Genomic DNA, 14,304 nt, shown 5'->3' with positions numbered 1-14,304 from the left:
GCAGCCGCCCCGCCCGCGCTCGCCGTCCCCGCCGTCGCAGACGCACCACCACACGCACTTCCTCCACGCCGTGCCGACGCCCGCGCTGCTCCAGTCCGTCGCGGGCGCCGCGCACTACTCGGGCGTCGACCCCGTCAAGGAGCGCAGCATCGCCACGCGGCGCATGAACTCCCTCGAGCACGACCGCGGGCGCGCGGGGCCCAAGCGGCACAGCAGCGCGGCAGACGAGGGCGCGGACCACCGCGCCGTCGTCGACGACCTGAAGGAGGTGCGTGGCGGCGCTCTCTCCCGGCGCAGACGATCCCCGACCTGAGGCGCGCTGCGCGCAGCTGTATGAATGCAGGCCGACGACGGAGATACTCGAGAGGAGGTGGAGGCGGGATGCGTCGTTTGAAGTGTGTCGTTTCCGTCCTCGAGCGTCTCGTAAGCCAGCTGACGCGGACGCAAGCATCCGCTCACGAGGTGCAAGGACCTCAACGAGATCGCATCGCAGGCATGTCCCTCTCGCTCATCCTGCGGCGCACCGCTAACGTATGCGTCGCTGAACCAGTGGTTTGCTCTGGTATGTTGTTTGTTCGCGAGCCGTCGCCAGGAACGAATTCGCCGATGCGACTTGCACGCACGCAGACTAGGATCATGTCCTCGTCGACGACCCTCGGGCGCCGGGTCCTCGCCTCGACCGACTCGCCCAACCGCGTCATATTCTGGCAAAAACAGGAATACGTGGTACGCATCACGGGATCGAAGAAGGTCCGTGTCACCGTCATCCCCATCATCCCCGTCATCCCTATTACCTCCCTTCCTCTCTTCTCCCGATGACGTCGCTCATGCGCCCGCGCGCACCAGGTGATCGAGTCGATCGTCGTCGTCGACCTCGACGAGGCCGAGAAGATCATCCGCGTCGTCGACCAGTGGCACGGCAAGGACCTCCCGACGCGCTGGGGCGCGCACTTCTTCCGCCGGCTCAACGCCAAGGTCGTCCCGTGGGTGCCGTGGCTCGGGAGCGTCCCCAGGGACGACCCCCGCGGGGGCCGCGGCTGAGCACGCACGACGCACGGCGCGCGTGCGCGCAGCACATGCCAGCGCGTGTTTCTAGCGGCGCTTTCTCGGGAACGCGGCGCCCTTTGTTCTATCTATCGTGGTGGTGCCGATTCCATCGTTTTCCTTCTGGTTGTTGTTGTTTGTAACACCACGATCTATTACTTATGCCTGCTATCGGCGTCCGTATTAACTGCTTCTTGCCGCGTCGCCGATCGTTTACGGAAGGGAGGGGCACGCGGTTCCGCATTACTAGTGCTCATACCATGTATTACTACTACTTGCTGCTACAGTGCTTACCTTACACGAACATCGCCGCCTGTGGGAGGGCGAGCAGCAGGACGTGATGTGATATGCTATTCCGGAGCGCGAGTCACTCGAGTTGGCTGCCCAGTGCACGGTCGGGGGGCGGCGGGAGGAATGCGGAGGGAAGCGCGCCAGGTGACCGCTCAGGGGGTCGGCGCGCGGCGCGCGAGAAGGCGGATAACGTACTGCGCGGGAGAGTGTGCGTGCTCGGTACGTACCGTCGAGGGCTCTCGAGAGCGCGTCGCACGAGCGCGAGCGCGAGCGTGCCGTGCTGCTTGATCGAGAGCCGCAGCGTCCGAGCGCGCAGGGCGCAGCCGCTGCGCGCCCTCTGGCCCAGTACAGTGCAATGGATGCGAGTCCGAAGACGCGCGCGCCCGGAGCGACGATCCGCCGCGTCAGCTGGTCTTCCAGACCACACCGTGACCCTCGACCCGCGACCCACAAATAAGGCGGCGGAACACACGACCCACGACCCACGACCCGCGACCCGACGAGTCAAGACAGGACAGGACAGGACACAGGGTGCGGTCTAGGCCGCGGGGGCGCCGTGGGTAGCCCTTATGCGGCCGGGATACATATAGACACAGTCATAGGGGCGAGCGGCGCAGCGTAGCGAAGCCCCTGCAGATCTACACCCACCCACGAGCGACGAGCGAGAAATGCTGCTGTCTGTCAGGAACGCCTTACTGCGCCGCACTGCGGCCCTCGCCAGCGCCACGCGCACCCGCGCCGCAGCCCCTCCCCCTCTCACAAGACACTTCACCACCACCCGCCCAGCCTCCACCGCCAAGACCCCGCCCGCCGCAGCCCCCGCCGCGCAATCCTCCTCCCCGCCCGCCCCGCGCGGCGTCGCCCTAGCCCTCGCCGCGCAGACCGACGCGCGCATCGCCCCGCGCGCGCGCCTGCGCGACGAGTTCACGCTCGCGGGGCGCGTCGCGCTCGTCTCGGGCGCGAACCGCGGGCTCGGGCTCGAGATGGCGCTCGCGCTCGCGGAGGCGGGCGCGCGGGCCGTGTACTGCGTCGACCTGCCTGCGTCGCCCGGCGCGGAGTGGGAGGCGGTGGCGGAGTACGTGAAGCGGATGGGCGCGGGTGAGGGAAAGGGCGAGGGGACGAGGATGGAGTACGTGTGTGCGGATGTTACGGACCAGGCGCGGATGTGGGCGGTTGGGCGGGCGATTGGGGAGAGGGAGGGGAGGATGGACGTGTGTGTTGCCGCGGCGGGGATATTGAGGGAGCATACGGACTGCTTGGAGTACCCCGCGGAGCAGTTCCGCAAGGTGCGTGCGTGGGCGTGACTCGGTGCGTGCGTGCGGGGCGGCTGGCTGACAGGCGGGGCGGGGCGGGGCGGGTAGGTGTTTGACGTGAACGCGAACGGGGTGCTGTTTACGGCGCAGGCGGCGGGGAGGGAGATGGTGCGGTTCGGGAACGCGGGGAGCATCATCCTCATCGCGTCGATGAGCGGGAGCATTACGAACAAGGTGCGTGAGAGCCTGCATGCGTGCGTGCTTATCAGGCGCCCGACCGGTGTCTATCTCGCGCGGGCGTGTGCTGACGACGACGATCGATGATCGCCGGGGCAGGACCACGCGTGGGTGTCGTACAACAGCTCCAAGTCTGCGGTGCTGCAGATGGGGCGGAGCATGGCGTGCGAGCTGGGCGCGAAGGGGATCCGGGTGAACACGCTCTCACCGGGGCACATCTACACATCGTGAGTGAGCTGAGCGGGCGGCTGCGCTTGCGGGCGTCGGCTGCGAAGCGACAGGGGTAATGAGATACGCGCTGACGCCGGACCGTGGCTGCTGGCGTCTTGCGGTTTTTTTTTTTTTGCAAACGCGGGTGGTGCAGGATGACTGCGGCGTACTTGGACAAGCAGCCGGAGCTGTTCGAGAAGTGGTCGAGGTCGAACCCGCTGGGACGGCTGGGGCGGCCGGACGAGCTGCGGGGGGTGGTCGCGTGGCTGGCGTCGGACGCGTCGACGTTCTGCACGGGGAGCGAGTGAGTGTTGTTCATGTCATGTCGTGTGTTCCGGGCCGAGTGCGGGCGTCAAGCTGACGGAGTGTTGACATTGTGCCGGGAAGCATCATCGTGAGCGGAGGGCACCATTCGTGGTGAGGCAAGGGGCAGGGGGTGGGAAGCGAGGTGTACGTAGGACGATAGATAGGATGTGTTATGTTGGGACGGCGGGGGCGCAGCAGCAAAGTGTATTTTAGTGGAAATTGCATGTGATCTGTGGGAGCTTGGGAACGGCCGAGAACGCCGGATGCGGATGGGGCCCAGAGGACGGGAGGGTGTTGTCGTGGACGGGGGCGCGCAGCAGCAACGATGGAGCGAGGCGCGGGGCGGCCGTGTCACGCCGAGACCGCCAGCAGCGGCCGGTGCCAGGCCCCGCGCAGGCGAGCGGGCGAGGAGGGGCGTGACGGGGTGTGACAGGTGATGTGGGATCTCTCCGTGAGCGCAGCGACTGCGCAGCAGCGCAGCCAATGCACGGGACCGCTATACACCACCAGCCCTCGCCTTCTCTCCCTCTCTCCCTCTCTCCCGTCCGTCCCCTCTGTTCTCCCCACTCCCCGTAGCAAGCAATGGCCTCCGCTCCTCGCAAGCACAGGGAGCCAGACGCTCAAGTCGACCTCGCCGACAGGATCTTCGCAATCAAGCGCAAGAACGCTCCGTCCGTCCTTCTCTCCCGCGCACCCACTCACATCCTCATCGCTGCCCCATCCAGCCCCCCACGCACGCGCGACCGCACAGAGCGCCCCTCCCCCGCCCCGCTCACACCGGCCCCGCCCCCGCGCGAGTCCCCCTCCCCCTCGTCTCCGCGCAAACCCCACCCCGCCCACCGCTCCCCACAGCGCACCGTCCCCCACCCAGACGACGGCGCGGACGACTTCTCCCGACGCCTCACCATCTCCGGGCCCTCCCGCGCCTCCCCGCACCCCCACTCCGCCAAGCAGCAGAAGCTCTTCAACCACCAGACCGACGACGTCCCCATGCGTCGCCCCGCGGACCCGGATCCCATCTCCGACGCCACCAGCTCCTCCTACGCACCCAGGGCCCCCTCAAAGCCCTCCCACCCCCCACGCGACCAGTCCCACCCCGGCAGGCTCTACGACCCCCGCCGTGACGATCCCGTCCGCTTCGCCTCCCAGGCACGCAAGCCCCCCCCTCCACCACCCGCCTCAAAGTCCTCGCGCGACATCGTCTCCGTCTCCTCCGCCTCCTCCTACACCCCCTCCATCATCTCCTCCAGCTTCACCCTCTCCTCCAACACAACCGACGACTCCTCCAATCCCTCCATCTTCGACCGCAAGTCCCGCGACGAGTCAAAGACGACCGCCTTCTCCGCCCAGCTCAAAAAACTCTACCGCGACATCTCCGCACTCGAGGCGAAGATCATGCGCGACGACCCAGACGACGCCGCCTCCGAGGCGCGCCTCGTCCTCCGCCCCTCCCCAGAGCCAAGGGGCGACGACGCAGAGTCCCTGCGATGGCAGAAGCGCATCGAGGATCACAAGTCGTGCGTCCCCCTCCCTCCCCCCCTCTCTCTTTCTTTTCCTCCTTTTGCGCCGTCTAAACGACCTCCTCCACAGCCTCGCCGAGATGATGCACAACCTCCTCGAGATCTCCCTCGCCCCCACCGTCCCCGTCTCCCTCCGCAGCATCCCCGAAAAATACAACATCGTCATCCGCCTCTGGAGCCACGCCTTCCACCGCCTCCTCGAGAACCTCCGCCGCTTCTCCCTCTCCTCCCAGGTCGCCATGGAACACCTCCAGGAGTTCATCTACTACGCCTACACCTTCTACAGCGGCCTCTTCGAGGAGCGCAGCCTCGACACCTTCAAGATCAACTGGCTCGAGGCCCTCGGCGACCTCGCCCGCTATCGCATGGCCATCGCCGGCCTCATCGCCACCGAGGCCACGCCCCCGTCCTCCCTCGCCGCCATCCTCACCTCCGCCCAGCCCTCTCCCGAGTCCGCCGACGCCCAGGTGTCCGCCGCGGTCAGCTCCGTCAGCCGGCAGCCCTTCCCCCGCATCGACGACTCGCCGAGTCCGAGCGTGGGCATCGCCGCCGCCCGCAGGCTCGAGCTCGAGCCCGAGAAGGAGCGCTGGAGGACCATCGCTAGGGAGTGGTACGCGGCGGGCGTGCAGGACAAGCCGGGCATCGGGAAGCTGCACCACCACCTCGGCCTCCTCAGCCGCGAAGTCGAAGGCGAGGAGCTGCGCGGGCTGTATCACTTTGTGAAAAGGTCAGTCTCACGCGGCATTGGCTCCCTCCGCTCTGCGCCCCCTGACGCCCGGTCTTTCCCCCCAGCATGATCACCCTCCACCCGTTCACGACCTCGCGCGAATCCGTGCTCCCCCTGTGGTCGCCCGCGGCGCAGGCGCGGCGCGGCGCGCCGGACGCGTGCGCGCTCGACCTGTTCGTGTACCTGCACGGCATGCTCTTCACGAACATCCAGCTCGACGACTTTGCGCCGACGCTCGGCCGCCTGATCGAGCGCCTCTCGATCGAGGACCCGCAGGCGCGCGAGTGGACGATGATGGCCGCCGTCAACGTCGGCGCCATCCTCGAGTACGGCCGCCCGGCCGGCGCCCTGCGCCGCACGGGTGTGGTCGGCCAGCAGGAGCGGCCCGTCGCGGGCCCCCTTGCCAAGATGAAGCTCGCGCGGAAGCACGCGGCCGGTGCCGGCGCGGATGAGAAGATGGACGTCGACGGGGAGACCCAGCCGTCGCCCTCGCTCTCGGACGCGTCGGCGTCGGCGGAGCCGTTGCCCGCGTTCAGCATGGCGCTCCAGCTGACGTTTGCGATGCTCGCGCATGTCCTGAAGAAGCCCGTCCGGCGCGGGTCCACCCTGGGCGACGCGCTGAACCCGTACCTCACGATCGTGCTCACCTTCCTCGGCACGCTCTCGCAGCATCCCGCCGCGATGGCGCTCCTTGAGCGCGCCGTGCCCTGGGAGATGCTCGCCGCGTTCCTGTGCACGGTGCCGCGCTCCGTGTCGCGCTCCGCGTCGGTCAAGCTGACGCTGGACCGCTCGATGCTCCTGCCCGAGGATTGGAGCCTGCGCGGCATGGCGTGGGGCGGGCGCAAGCTCTACGACCACCGCTTCTGGGAGACGAGCGGCGAGGGGAACATGGAGATGGCGGTGCTGGACGAGGTCGAGGAGGCGCGCGTGGATGGGATGATCGAGGACGACCACGAGGACGACGACCCGAAGCTGCGCGGCGCGCGGCGCGAGCTCGCCGTCGCGGACAAGCGGTGGATGCGCGTGTTCTGGGCGGGCGAGCTCCTCGCCAAGGCCGCGGAGGGCTTCCGGCGCGTGGAGGAGGCGCACGGGCGGAGCCAGTGGGTCGTCGAGGGCACGCTGCGCGACAAGGTGCGCGTGTGGGCGGAGGAGGACCGGGCGGAGCGCGAGGCGGAGGAGCGCAGGAAGCGCGGCACGCGCTGGGACGATTCGGACGATATGGACGTCGACGTGGACGGCGACGACGAGTGGCAGTTCGCAGACTTGTCGGAGCAGAGCGAGGACGACGAGATGGACTCGGACGAGGTCAAGGTGTTGAAGGTTCGTGTGTTGCCTCCGCCCCTCCCACCCCCTTTTTTTGGGCTCGTTTGCCGGTTTGGAAATGGCGGCGGCTGATCGGTTCTGGCCCCCTCTTTCGCACAGGCGCGGCGACGACATCTGCGAAGCCTGCTGCAATCCTCGTCATCCACGAGCCCATCGGAGAACCCGGAGCCGCGCGAGCTCCGCCGAGCCCGGCGGAGCGTCCCGCGCCGCGCCGCGCCCGCGCGCCCGTCGCTGAAGCTGGTGCCGGGGTACACGACCCTCGTCGTCGACACGAACATTTTCCTCTCCTCACTCCCGCCGCTCGCCGCGCTCGTCGACAGCCTGCGCTGGACGGTGATCGTACCGCTGCCCGTCGTGATGGAGCTCGACGGGCTCGCGAGCAACGCGAACGCGCTCGGCGCGGCGGCCAAGGACGCGCTCGCGTTTCTGCTCGCGCGCGTGCGCTCGCACTCGGCGGCGCTCAAGGTGCAGACCTCGCGCGGAAACTACCTCGCGAGCCTCGCCGTGCGCACCGAGAGCGTGGACTTTGACGGACCGGGCGCGCTCGAGCGCAGCATGGACGATTTGATACTCAAGGCTGCGATATGGCAGGACGAGCACTGGACGGACCGCTCGGCGTTCATGGGGGGTGCCGGCGCCGGCTCTGGAGAGGCGCAGAGCACGGCCGGCGCGGCGAAGGTCGTGCTGCTCAGCCTGGATCGAAATCGTCAGTTCATCTCGCCTCGTCTGCCGCTGCGAGCAAGACGCGGCGCGTGTCGCGCGATCCGCGCTCGAACGGGGCGTGCGCAGGCAGTCGGTTCCGAAACCGTACCGCATCGATTGCCTGCGCATCCCCCACTCGCGCGCGGACCGCACGACACACGCCGAGCCTTGCGCATAGCGCGCATATACGTATACATACTGACGTCCGCGTGACCGATCTCCACAGTGCGCCTGAAAGCGCGTTCTCGGCGGCTGGACGCGGCGAACGAGCAGGACCTCGCGGGCTTGTTGGCCTCTGCTGACAATGGACGATCTCTGCTCGGTTGACGAGCGATGTTCCGACAAGCCCTCCAAGGCGTGGACGGACGGACGATCTTATGCGCGCTCTTGCTTTTGTTCTTGGCTCGGGGTAGCCAAGAACAAAAACAAAAGTGCTGTCTGCGCCGGCGGGGAGCTCGTCGGGATGCCGCTCGCCAACCATGTAGAGTTTATCCATTAGCGGCAGAGGCCAACAACCCCGCGATCCGTCTTGCCATCGGCGCCGTCGTTATAATTGTCCGGTGACGCCTATGGCGCGCAGCGCGCAGACTTGGGGCGTGTGGATCGTGGCGGCCGCCCCCGCGGGGCCGTAGAAAATCCCGTATGGCGCGCCAGGATCCGGCTGGATAGCTCGCCTGTTTTTTTTCAATACGTGTGCTGCGTTACCTGTCCTCCCCCCTTGGACCGTTTTGCTCTGGCGACACCCCTCCGTCATGTCTGTCTCGCGCTTTGTGCCCGTGCCCGTGCCCGTGTCCGTGTGCAGTCAAGCCGAAGGAGGCCGCTCAGAGCTTTCTGTGGGCCCCGCAATGGCGTCGTACATTCCTGCTGGCGTCGGCCCCTGGCGCGCGGTCTCTATTTTATTATTCGTGTTTCTGCGTTCGTTCTGCCCCCCGTCATCGTGGCCCGTGGACTTTCCTCCGGTGGTCAAATGCTGCCTCACTCAATATCATCGCCTCGCATTTTAATATCATCGCATAGCATATTTTTTCCAGTATCCATTTCCCTTCCCTTCCCTCCCCCCCCCCCCTCCGTTTCCTTTCCTTTCTTTCCATTCCATTCCATTCCACCCCTCCACCACCCTTTGGCCATGTCTATCTTCTGCATCTCGTCTCGGACCTCAATTATTTATATGGTGGGAGGAACGACCGTCGTCATTCGTTATTTATTCTCGCTGTTTTCCTTTGCTCTTCCTTGATGTTCCTGCTTCTTTCTCGGTTCTGCGCCGTCTGTACAGTAGCAGCACTTACATGTAAAAGTCTCCTTAGTCGCGAGTGATGTAATAGACGGACGGGTGAATGTGAAGAGGGCGCAGTGAGGCCGCGCGAGAGATCGGATCGCTTTCGAGCGAAGGACGTGCTTGCGGTGGACGTCACTTATTAACTTACGCCGCGGCGCGCACTCGCGTCTGGCTGGAGAAACGAGGCCCCCTCGAGGCGGGGATGAGTAGATAGATGGATGGATGGATGGATGGCAGCCGATTTGCGAGTCGCTTCCACGGCTATGATGTATATTTTTTTGTCTACAATCGATATCGCCTACAACAAACAACACATGCAAACTGCTTCTTCTCATCTCTTCTCGCGCCGCGCGGGGGCCGCGCCGCACGCGTGCTTTTTTACTCGAAGATCCAGCTGGCGAGGGTGCTCTCGTACTGGGTGACGCCCTCGGGGAACCAGCTGTGAAGGGGGCACGCGCAGTGAATAATTCGATCGACGAGGACACAGATAATGACGATAGGGAGGAAGAAAACGCGAGATACTCACAGCTTGATCTCGTGCTCGGCGGACTCGACCGCGTCGGAGCCGTGGCAGATGTTGCGGCCGACGGCGAGCGCAAAATCGCCGCGGATGGTGCCTGAGGGTCGACAATCGGTCAGTCAAACGGCTAGCATGACGCGCGCGTGGGGAAGGGGGGGGGGGACGGGATTTTCATGGCTGGACTGCGGGCGTACCGGGGGCGGAGGCGAGGGGGTTGGTAGCACCGAGCATGACGCGGCCGGTCTTGACGGCGTCGAGGCCCTGCCAGACCATGGCGACGACGGGGCCGGAGGCCATGTACTTGATGAGACCGGGGAAGAAGGCCTTGCCTTTGAGGTCAGCGTAGTCTGTGCGCGGGGCGACGATGTGAGCCCGGGGAGAGAGATGAAAAAAAACACGAAACGCACGCTTCTCGAGGTGCTCGGGCGTGGCGTGGACGAGCTTGAGCGCGACGAGCTTGAAGCCGCGCTGCTCGAAGCGGTTGATGATGTTGCCGACGAGCCCGCGCTGGACACCGTCGGGCTGCGATCGTCGCGGTCAGGCCGGTGATCCGCTCGCGGGTGAGAGTAAAAAAAAAAAGACGGACCTTGACCATGATGTAGGTGCGCTCCTGGACAGACATTGCGATGGATGTGAGTGGTAGTGGTAGTGGTGAGGAGAGGATGGGGAGCGGAAAACGATCTCGCAGCGCGATTTTAAGCAGACAGATATCTCGACCATCCGTATCTCGGTGATAGCCGGGGGGGTGTCGGTGGCCAAACAGCAGCCAAACAGAGCGAGGGGGCGCCGGAAAGGCCCGGATGGGATGCGCCTGCGACGCCAGCCGCTGGTTTTCAGCAACACCACACCACCACTCCACCTTGTAACGATGACCTTCTTCGGCCCCCTCGGTATCTCCTTCGCGCCGTACGTGCGCTCGTCCCGCACCCTCTCCAGGTGGCTCAAGCCCGTCGCGTCCTGGTACGCCAACCTCTCCGGCTACAGGCAGATGGGCTTCAAATACGACGACCTCCGTACGTGCCCCCGCCCGCCCCCCACCTCTACGTGCGTCTAACGCCCGTCGCCTCCCTCCCCTCGCCAGTGGTCGAGGAGCGCGAGGATGTCCAGCGGGTGAGCATTCGCCTCCGCGCGCGTTTCCGTCCTCGTCGAGACTGACCGCCGTCCGTGTCCCGTGCACGCAGGCAATCCAGCGCCTGACGCCCAACGAGGCGTACGACCGCGCCTTCCGCCTCAAGCGCGCCTCGCAGCTCAGCATCCTCCACACGGCGCTGCCCAAGGAGCAGTGGACAAAGCCCGAGGAGGTGCGTCTCGCCCGGTCTCTTCGCCTCCCTTGCGTGCTGACGGGGCTCCCGTGCCGTGCCAGGACACCCGCTACCTGAAGCCCCACGTGCAGGAGGTCGAAAAGGAGGACGTCGAGCGGGCGGCTTGGGACACCATGAACGTCGTGGCCAGAAAATAGACATCCTGTGATAGACTGCGTTCTTTGATTTGCTTGCAATCTCTCAGCTGCGTCAGTATGGCGTCACCTTTTGACTTCTTTGCGAGTCCCGTGTCTTGACTTCTGAGCTTGGTGCGACGCTTAGGTTTGTTTCCCGCAATGTCACATCGACATGTGTGCTCGCTCACTACAATTGAGGCCCCGACTGAGTGCACACCGAACGAAATCTTCTCAACAATGCATTACACATCTCTAGCGGTACATTCTATGACAAGCACAATCGTCCCACTTCTCGCGTCTATCTTTTTGTTCTCTCTCTCCCTCTCTACAAGTGAATGGCCTTGACCAAAGGAGAGACGACCTCGCCGCCCTTGGCCTTGTAAAAGTCGACGACCTTCTTGCCCACGACCGCGATGTCTAGGAGCAAAAGAATATGAGTGAACGCTCGTCGAAGGAAAGGGAAAAAGGCGTACTGCTGCCAGTGATCCCGAACTTCTCGTAGACCTGCTTATAGGGGCCGGAAGCGCCCCAGGCAGGAAGACCCCACTGCTCGTGGCTGTACTTGGCCCAGCCAGCGGTCTGCAAGTGATGCGACGACCACCGTCAGAGTTTGTAGTCTACACACAGCACAAGAAAACCGTCACGCACCGAAAGCGCCTCGAGCGACAAGATGGGGGCGCCGCTCCGGAGCACGCTCAGCCTGTACTCCTCCGGCTGCTGGTCGAACACGAGCCAGCACGGGAGCGACACGACACGGGTCTTGATACCCTGCGCCTTGAGCTTCCCAGCAGCCTCGAGCGCGATGCTGACCTCGGAGCCCGTCGACACGATCGTCAAGTCCTCCTTGTCCTCCTCGTGCACGACGTACCCGCCGCGCGCGGCCTTCTCGATCGTCGACGCCTCGAGGTTCGGCAGGTTCTGCCGCGAGAGCGAGAGGATCGAGGGTGTCTGCTTCGACTTGAGGGCGACGAGGTACGCCGCGGAGGTCTCGTTGCCGTCGGCCGGGCGCCAGAAAGCGATGTTGGGCGTCGCGCGGAAGTGGATGGCGGTCTCGACGGGCTGATGTGTGGGGCCGTCCTCACCGAGACCGATCGAGTCGTGGGTGGCTGACGGACACGAGCGCGTCAATTGAAACACACGGCAAGGAGTCTGAGGGATGTGTGCTCACCGACCCAGATGACTTGGTGCTTGCTCAGGGCGGACAGGCGGACGGCACCGGCCGCGTACGAGACGAAGTTCATGAACGTGGCGACGAAGGGGATGATACCACCATACGCGTGAAGACCGTTGGCGATGGCGCCCATGCCGTGCTCGCGGACACCATACCGGATGTACGTGCCCTTGTAGCTGCCAAGGCCAGTGCTCGGGGGCTGGAAGTCCTCCGTGCCCTTGACTTTCGTCAAGTTGCTGCCTGTTAGATCGGCGGACCCGCCGAGGAGCTCGGGGAGAGCGGGAGTGACGGCGGTCAAGACGATCTCAGAGAGCTTGCGCGAAGCCTGCGCAGCGTCGGTCGCCTTGTAGATGGGAAGAGCCTTCTCCCAGCCGTTGGGGAGCTCGCCGGAGATGCGGCGCACGAGCTCAGCGTGTTCGGCGGGGTACTTCTGGGCGTATGTCGCGAGCGCGGAAGTCCACTTTTGCTCGAGGATGGCGCCGCGCTTGCCGACTTCGGCGTAGGCGGAGTAGACCTCCTGAGGGACGTAGAAGGAGGTGTTGGGATCGAAGTTGACCTTCGTCTTGAGAGCGGCGATATCGTCTGCCTTGAGAGCTGCGGATCATGGTTCAACAGAGGCTCAGCGGAGAACTCGGGGACGGAGACTGCTCACGGGCGCCATGGACACCGTGGGTGCCCTGCTGCTTGGAGCCGTAGCCGATGGTCGTCCGCAAGCGGATGAGAGTGGGCTTGGTCTTCTCCTTGCGAGCCTCGGCGATCGCGTTGTAGATGGCTTCCAAGTCACTGCGGAGACGATGAGGTTGTGGACGACAGAGCGACAAGCGAAAAACTGACTTGTCGCCATCATCGACGTGAAGAACTTGCCAGCCGTACGCGAGATACCGCTGCTCGACGTTCTCGGTGAATGCGACAGCGGTGTCACCGTCGATGGAGATATCTGCCGGTCAAATCAATCTCTGTGGACACGAGCAAAAATGCAGAAAGGACTCACGGTTGTCGTCGTAGATCTAAAAGCGCGCGCGGATGAGTGATCAGAGCCGGTTCATGTTCGATTAAAAAATCAATATTCTGCACTTACGGCGATCAGGTTGCCGAGCTGCAGGTGCCCCGCGAGACTGCACGCCTCGCTGGCGACACCCTCCATGAGACAGCCATCACCGAGGAATGCTACAGGCGTCCGTCAGTCGAATCCACGCCAACAGATGGTTGCCGGCTCACCGTAAGTGTAGTTGTCAACCAAGTCGAAACCATCACGGTTGTACACCGCCCCGAGATGGGCCTGCGCCATCGCGAGACCGACGGCATTGGCGATACCCTGCCCAAGGGGGCCAGTGGTGACTTCGATACCTATCGAAGCATTTGATCAGCCGACGAGATGCATCGATAGGACGCAGAGCGCACCATCGGTGTGGTTGGCTTCGGGGTGACCGGGGGTCAATGAATCGATCTGGCGGAAGGCCTTGAGATCATCCATGGAGAGCTTGTAGCCCAAGAGGTGGAGGGTGATATATTGGAGCGCGCAGCTGATGCGGATTCAGAGGACAGTCAGAGACAGAGCGCGGTCTACACATACGCATGGCTGCGGGGATCATCAAGTCAGAACGAAACATCTGCGCCGATCAGGACGATGGACCGCGTACCCGTTCGAGAGCACAAATCGGTCACGGTTAAACCATTTCGAGCTCTTTGGGTTAGCGTTGAAGAAGCTAACGAAAAGGGCAAGCATGGTCAAGAGGCGCCAGAGGCGTCGAATATGGAGATCACTGCGCACCGAGTGAAGAGGACGTGGGTCACGGGCGCCATGCCCATAGGCGCACCTAGAACAGACACGGATCAGATATTTTCGAAAGCTCCACCACACGCCCCGTCCGTCGAGCTCGCCGACTGACCTGGGTGGCCAGAGTTGGCCTTGCCGACGACGTCGGCCGCGAGCGTGCGGATGGTCGCGATGGAGGTTGCATCGGAGGACTGGGGGGTGAATTTGGACATGGCGGTGAGACGGGCGGGGGGAGAGGGTGTATGCGCGAACAAGAAGCCGGAATTTATAGGTGGTGGAGGCAGGTGGAATTGGGGATCGTAAAATGCGCGGTCGGTCCGGGTTTGCAAGCAAGCGTTGGGGTCAACGCCTCCTCGTAACCACATTCTCGGGTTATCTAAGCGCGATTATCGCCTCTGCCGCTGCTGCTGACTTGCACCCGCGGGAACGCGCTTCCTCTTCCATCCTCGCCCTCGTCATCCAGCGACCCCCCCCAGCTATCCACACCGAGCGTGGGCCCGGGAGCCTCG

General features: G+C 64.5%; 6 protein-coding genes across 6 annotated transcripts; 4 read left to right on the top strand and 2 right to left on the bottom strand.

Moving 5' to 3' along the window:
• Nucleotides 1–7: 7 nt before the first annotated feature.
• HETIRDRAFT_246944 (uncharacterized protein) lies at nucleotides 8–990 on the top strand (the record flags this gene model as incomplete). Its single annotated transcript, XM_009544099.1, has 4 exons — nucleotides 8–268; nucleotides 330–402; nucleotides 593–750; nucleotides 856–990. Coding segments are annotated over 4 exons (627 nt in total), but the record flags the coding sequence as incomplete, so codon positions are not given.
• Nucleotides 991–2,003: 1,013 nt separating this feature from the next.
• Nucleotides 2,004–3,343, top strand: HETIRDRAFT_311043 (uncharacterized protein; the record flags this gene model as incomplete). Its single annotated transcript, XM_009544098.1, has 4 exons — nucleotides 2,004–2,621; nucleotides 2,697–2,822; nucleotides 2,925–3,052; nucleotides 3,190–3,343. 4 exons carry the CDS (start codon nucleotides 2,004–2,006, stop codon nucleotides 3,341–3,343), a joined length of 1,026 nt encoding a protein of 341 aa, XP_009542393.1.
• A 580-nt stretch (nucleotides 3,344–3,923) lies between these two features.
• HETIRDRAFT_457384 (uncharacterized protein) lies at nucleotides 3,924–8,220 on the top strand (the record flags this gene model as incomplete). The annotated part of the gene is made up of 5 exons (XM_009544097.1): nucleotides 3,924–4,858; nucleotides 4,932–5,588; nucleotides 5,654–6,908; nucleotides 7,011–7,617; nucleotides 7,840–8,220. The coding sequence occupies 5 exons, from the start codon at nucleotides 3,924–3,926 to the stop codon at nucleotides 7,938–7,940; spliced, it is 3,555 nt and encodes a 1,184-aa protein (XP_009542392.1). The 3' UTR covers nucleotides 7,941–8,220.
• A 919-nt stretch (nucleotides 8,221–9,139) lies between these two features.
• Nucleotides 9,140–10,048, bottom strand: HETIRDRAFT_470594 (uncharacterized protein). Its single transcript, XM_009544096.1, has 5 exons — nucleotides 9,996–10,048; nucleotides 9,817–9,931; nucleotides 9,604–9,756; nucleotides 9,416–9,506; nucleotides 9,140–9,328 (listed from the first exon to the last, which is right to left on the bottom strand). The coding sequence occupies exons 1-5, from the start codon at nucleotides 10,029–10,031 to the stop codon at nucleotides 9,268–9,270; spliced, it is 456 nt and encodes a 151-aa protein (XP_009542391.1). The 5' UTR covers nucleotides 10,032–10,048; the 3' UTR covers nucleotides 9,140–9,267.
• A 210-nt stretch (nucleotides 10,049–10,258) lies between these two features.
• HETIRDRAFT_141404 (uncharacterized protein) lies at nucleotides 10,259–10,911 on the top strand. Its single transcript, XM_009544095.1, has 4 exons — nucleotides 10,259–10,422; nucleotides 10,491–10,519; nucleotides 10,591–10,710; nucleotides 10,773–10,911. The coding sequence occupies exons 1-4, from the start codon at nucleotides 10,278–10,280 to the stop codon at nucleotides 10,866–10,868; spliced, it is 390 nt and encodes a 129-aa protein (XP_009542390.1). The 5' UTR covers nucleotides 10,259–10,277; the 3' UTR covers nucleotides 10,869–10,911.
• A 143-nt stretch (nucleotides 10,912–11,054) lies between these two features.
• On the bottom strand, nucleotides 11,055–14,106 carry HETIRDRAFT_379532 (uncharacterized protein). Its single transcript, XM_009544094.1, has 14 exons — nucleotides 13,908–14,106; nucleotides 13,790–13,835; nucleotides 13,659–13,724; nucleotides 13,592–13,597; nucleotides 13,420–13,541; nucleotides 13,237–13,365; nucleotides 13,097–13,185; nucleotides 13,010–13,025; nucleotides 12,853–12,955; nucleotides 12,671–12,801; nucleotides 12,016–12,612; nucleotides 11,496–11,953; nucleotides 11,321–11,426; nucleotides 11,055–11,264 (listed from the first exon to the last, which is right to left on the bottom strand). The coding sequence occupies exons 1-14, from the start codon at nucleotides 14,005–14,007 to the stop codon at nucleotides 11,173–11,175; spliced, it is 2,061 nt and encodes a 686-aa protein (XP_009542389.1). The 5' UTR covers nucleotides 14,008–14,106; the 3' UTR covers nucleotides 11,055–11,172.
• Between the last annotated feature and the right edge of the window lie 198 nt (nucleotides 14,107–14,304).

This window comes from Heterobasidion irregulare (genome assembly GCF_000320585.1).
Source record: "Heterobasidion irregulare TC 32-1 unplaced genomic scaffold scaffold_02, whole genome shotgun sequence".
Taxonomy (NCBI): domain Eukaryota; kingdom Fungi; phylum Basidiomycota; class Agaricomycetes; order Russulales; family Bondarzewiaceae; genus Heterobasidion; species Heterobasidion irregulare.
This window is presented reverse-complemented; position numbering and strand designations above follow the sequence as displayed.

Bases quoted from the DNA above. Each gene is read 5' to 3' on its own strand.
- HETIRDRAFT_470594 (XM_009544096.1), bottom strand. From the start codon at position 10,031: ATGTCTGTCCAGGAGCGCACCTACATCATGGTCAAG. The intron at 9,932-9,995 runs GTCCGTCTTTTT...CGACGATCGCAG, and splicing joins GCACCTACATCATGGTCAAG to CCCGACGGTGTCCAGCGCGG. The intron at 9,329-9,415 runs GTGAGTATCTCG...CCCCCTTCACAG, and splicing joins GCCGAGCACGAGATCAAGCT to CTGGTTCCCCGAGGGCGTCA.
- HETIRDRAFT_141404 (XM_009544095.1), top strand. From the start codon at position 10,278: ATGACCTTCTTCGGCCCCCTCGGTATCTCCTTCGCGCCGTACGTGCGC. The intron at 10,520-10,590 runs GTGAGCATTCGC...CCGTGCACGCAG, and splicing joins AGCGCGAGGATGTCCAGCGG to GCAATCCAGCGCCTGACGCC. The intron at 10,711-10,772 runs GTGCGTCTCGCC...GTGCCGTGCCAG, and splicing joins AGTGGACAAAGCCCGAGGAG to GACACCCGCTACCTGAAGCC.
- HETIRDRAFT_379532 (XM_009544094.1), bottom strand. From the start codon at position 14,007: ATGTCCAAATTCACCCCCCAGTCCTCCGATGCAACCTCCATCGCGACC. The intron at 13,366-13,419 runs GTGCGCTCTGCG...ATGCTTCGATAG, and splicing joins CGAAGCCAACCACACCGATG to GTATCGAAGTCACCACTGGC. The intron at 11,954-12,015 runs GTGAGCACACAT...CGTGTCCGTCAG, and splicing joins GCACCAAGTCATCTGGGTCG to CCACCCACGACTCGATCGGT.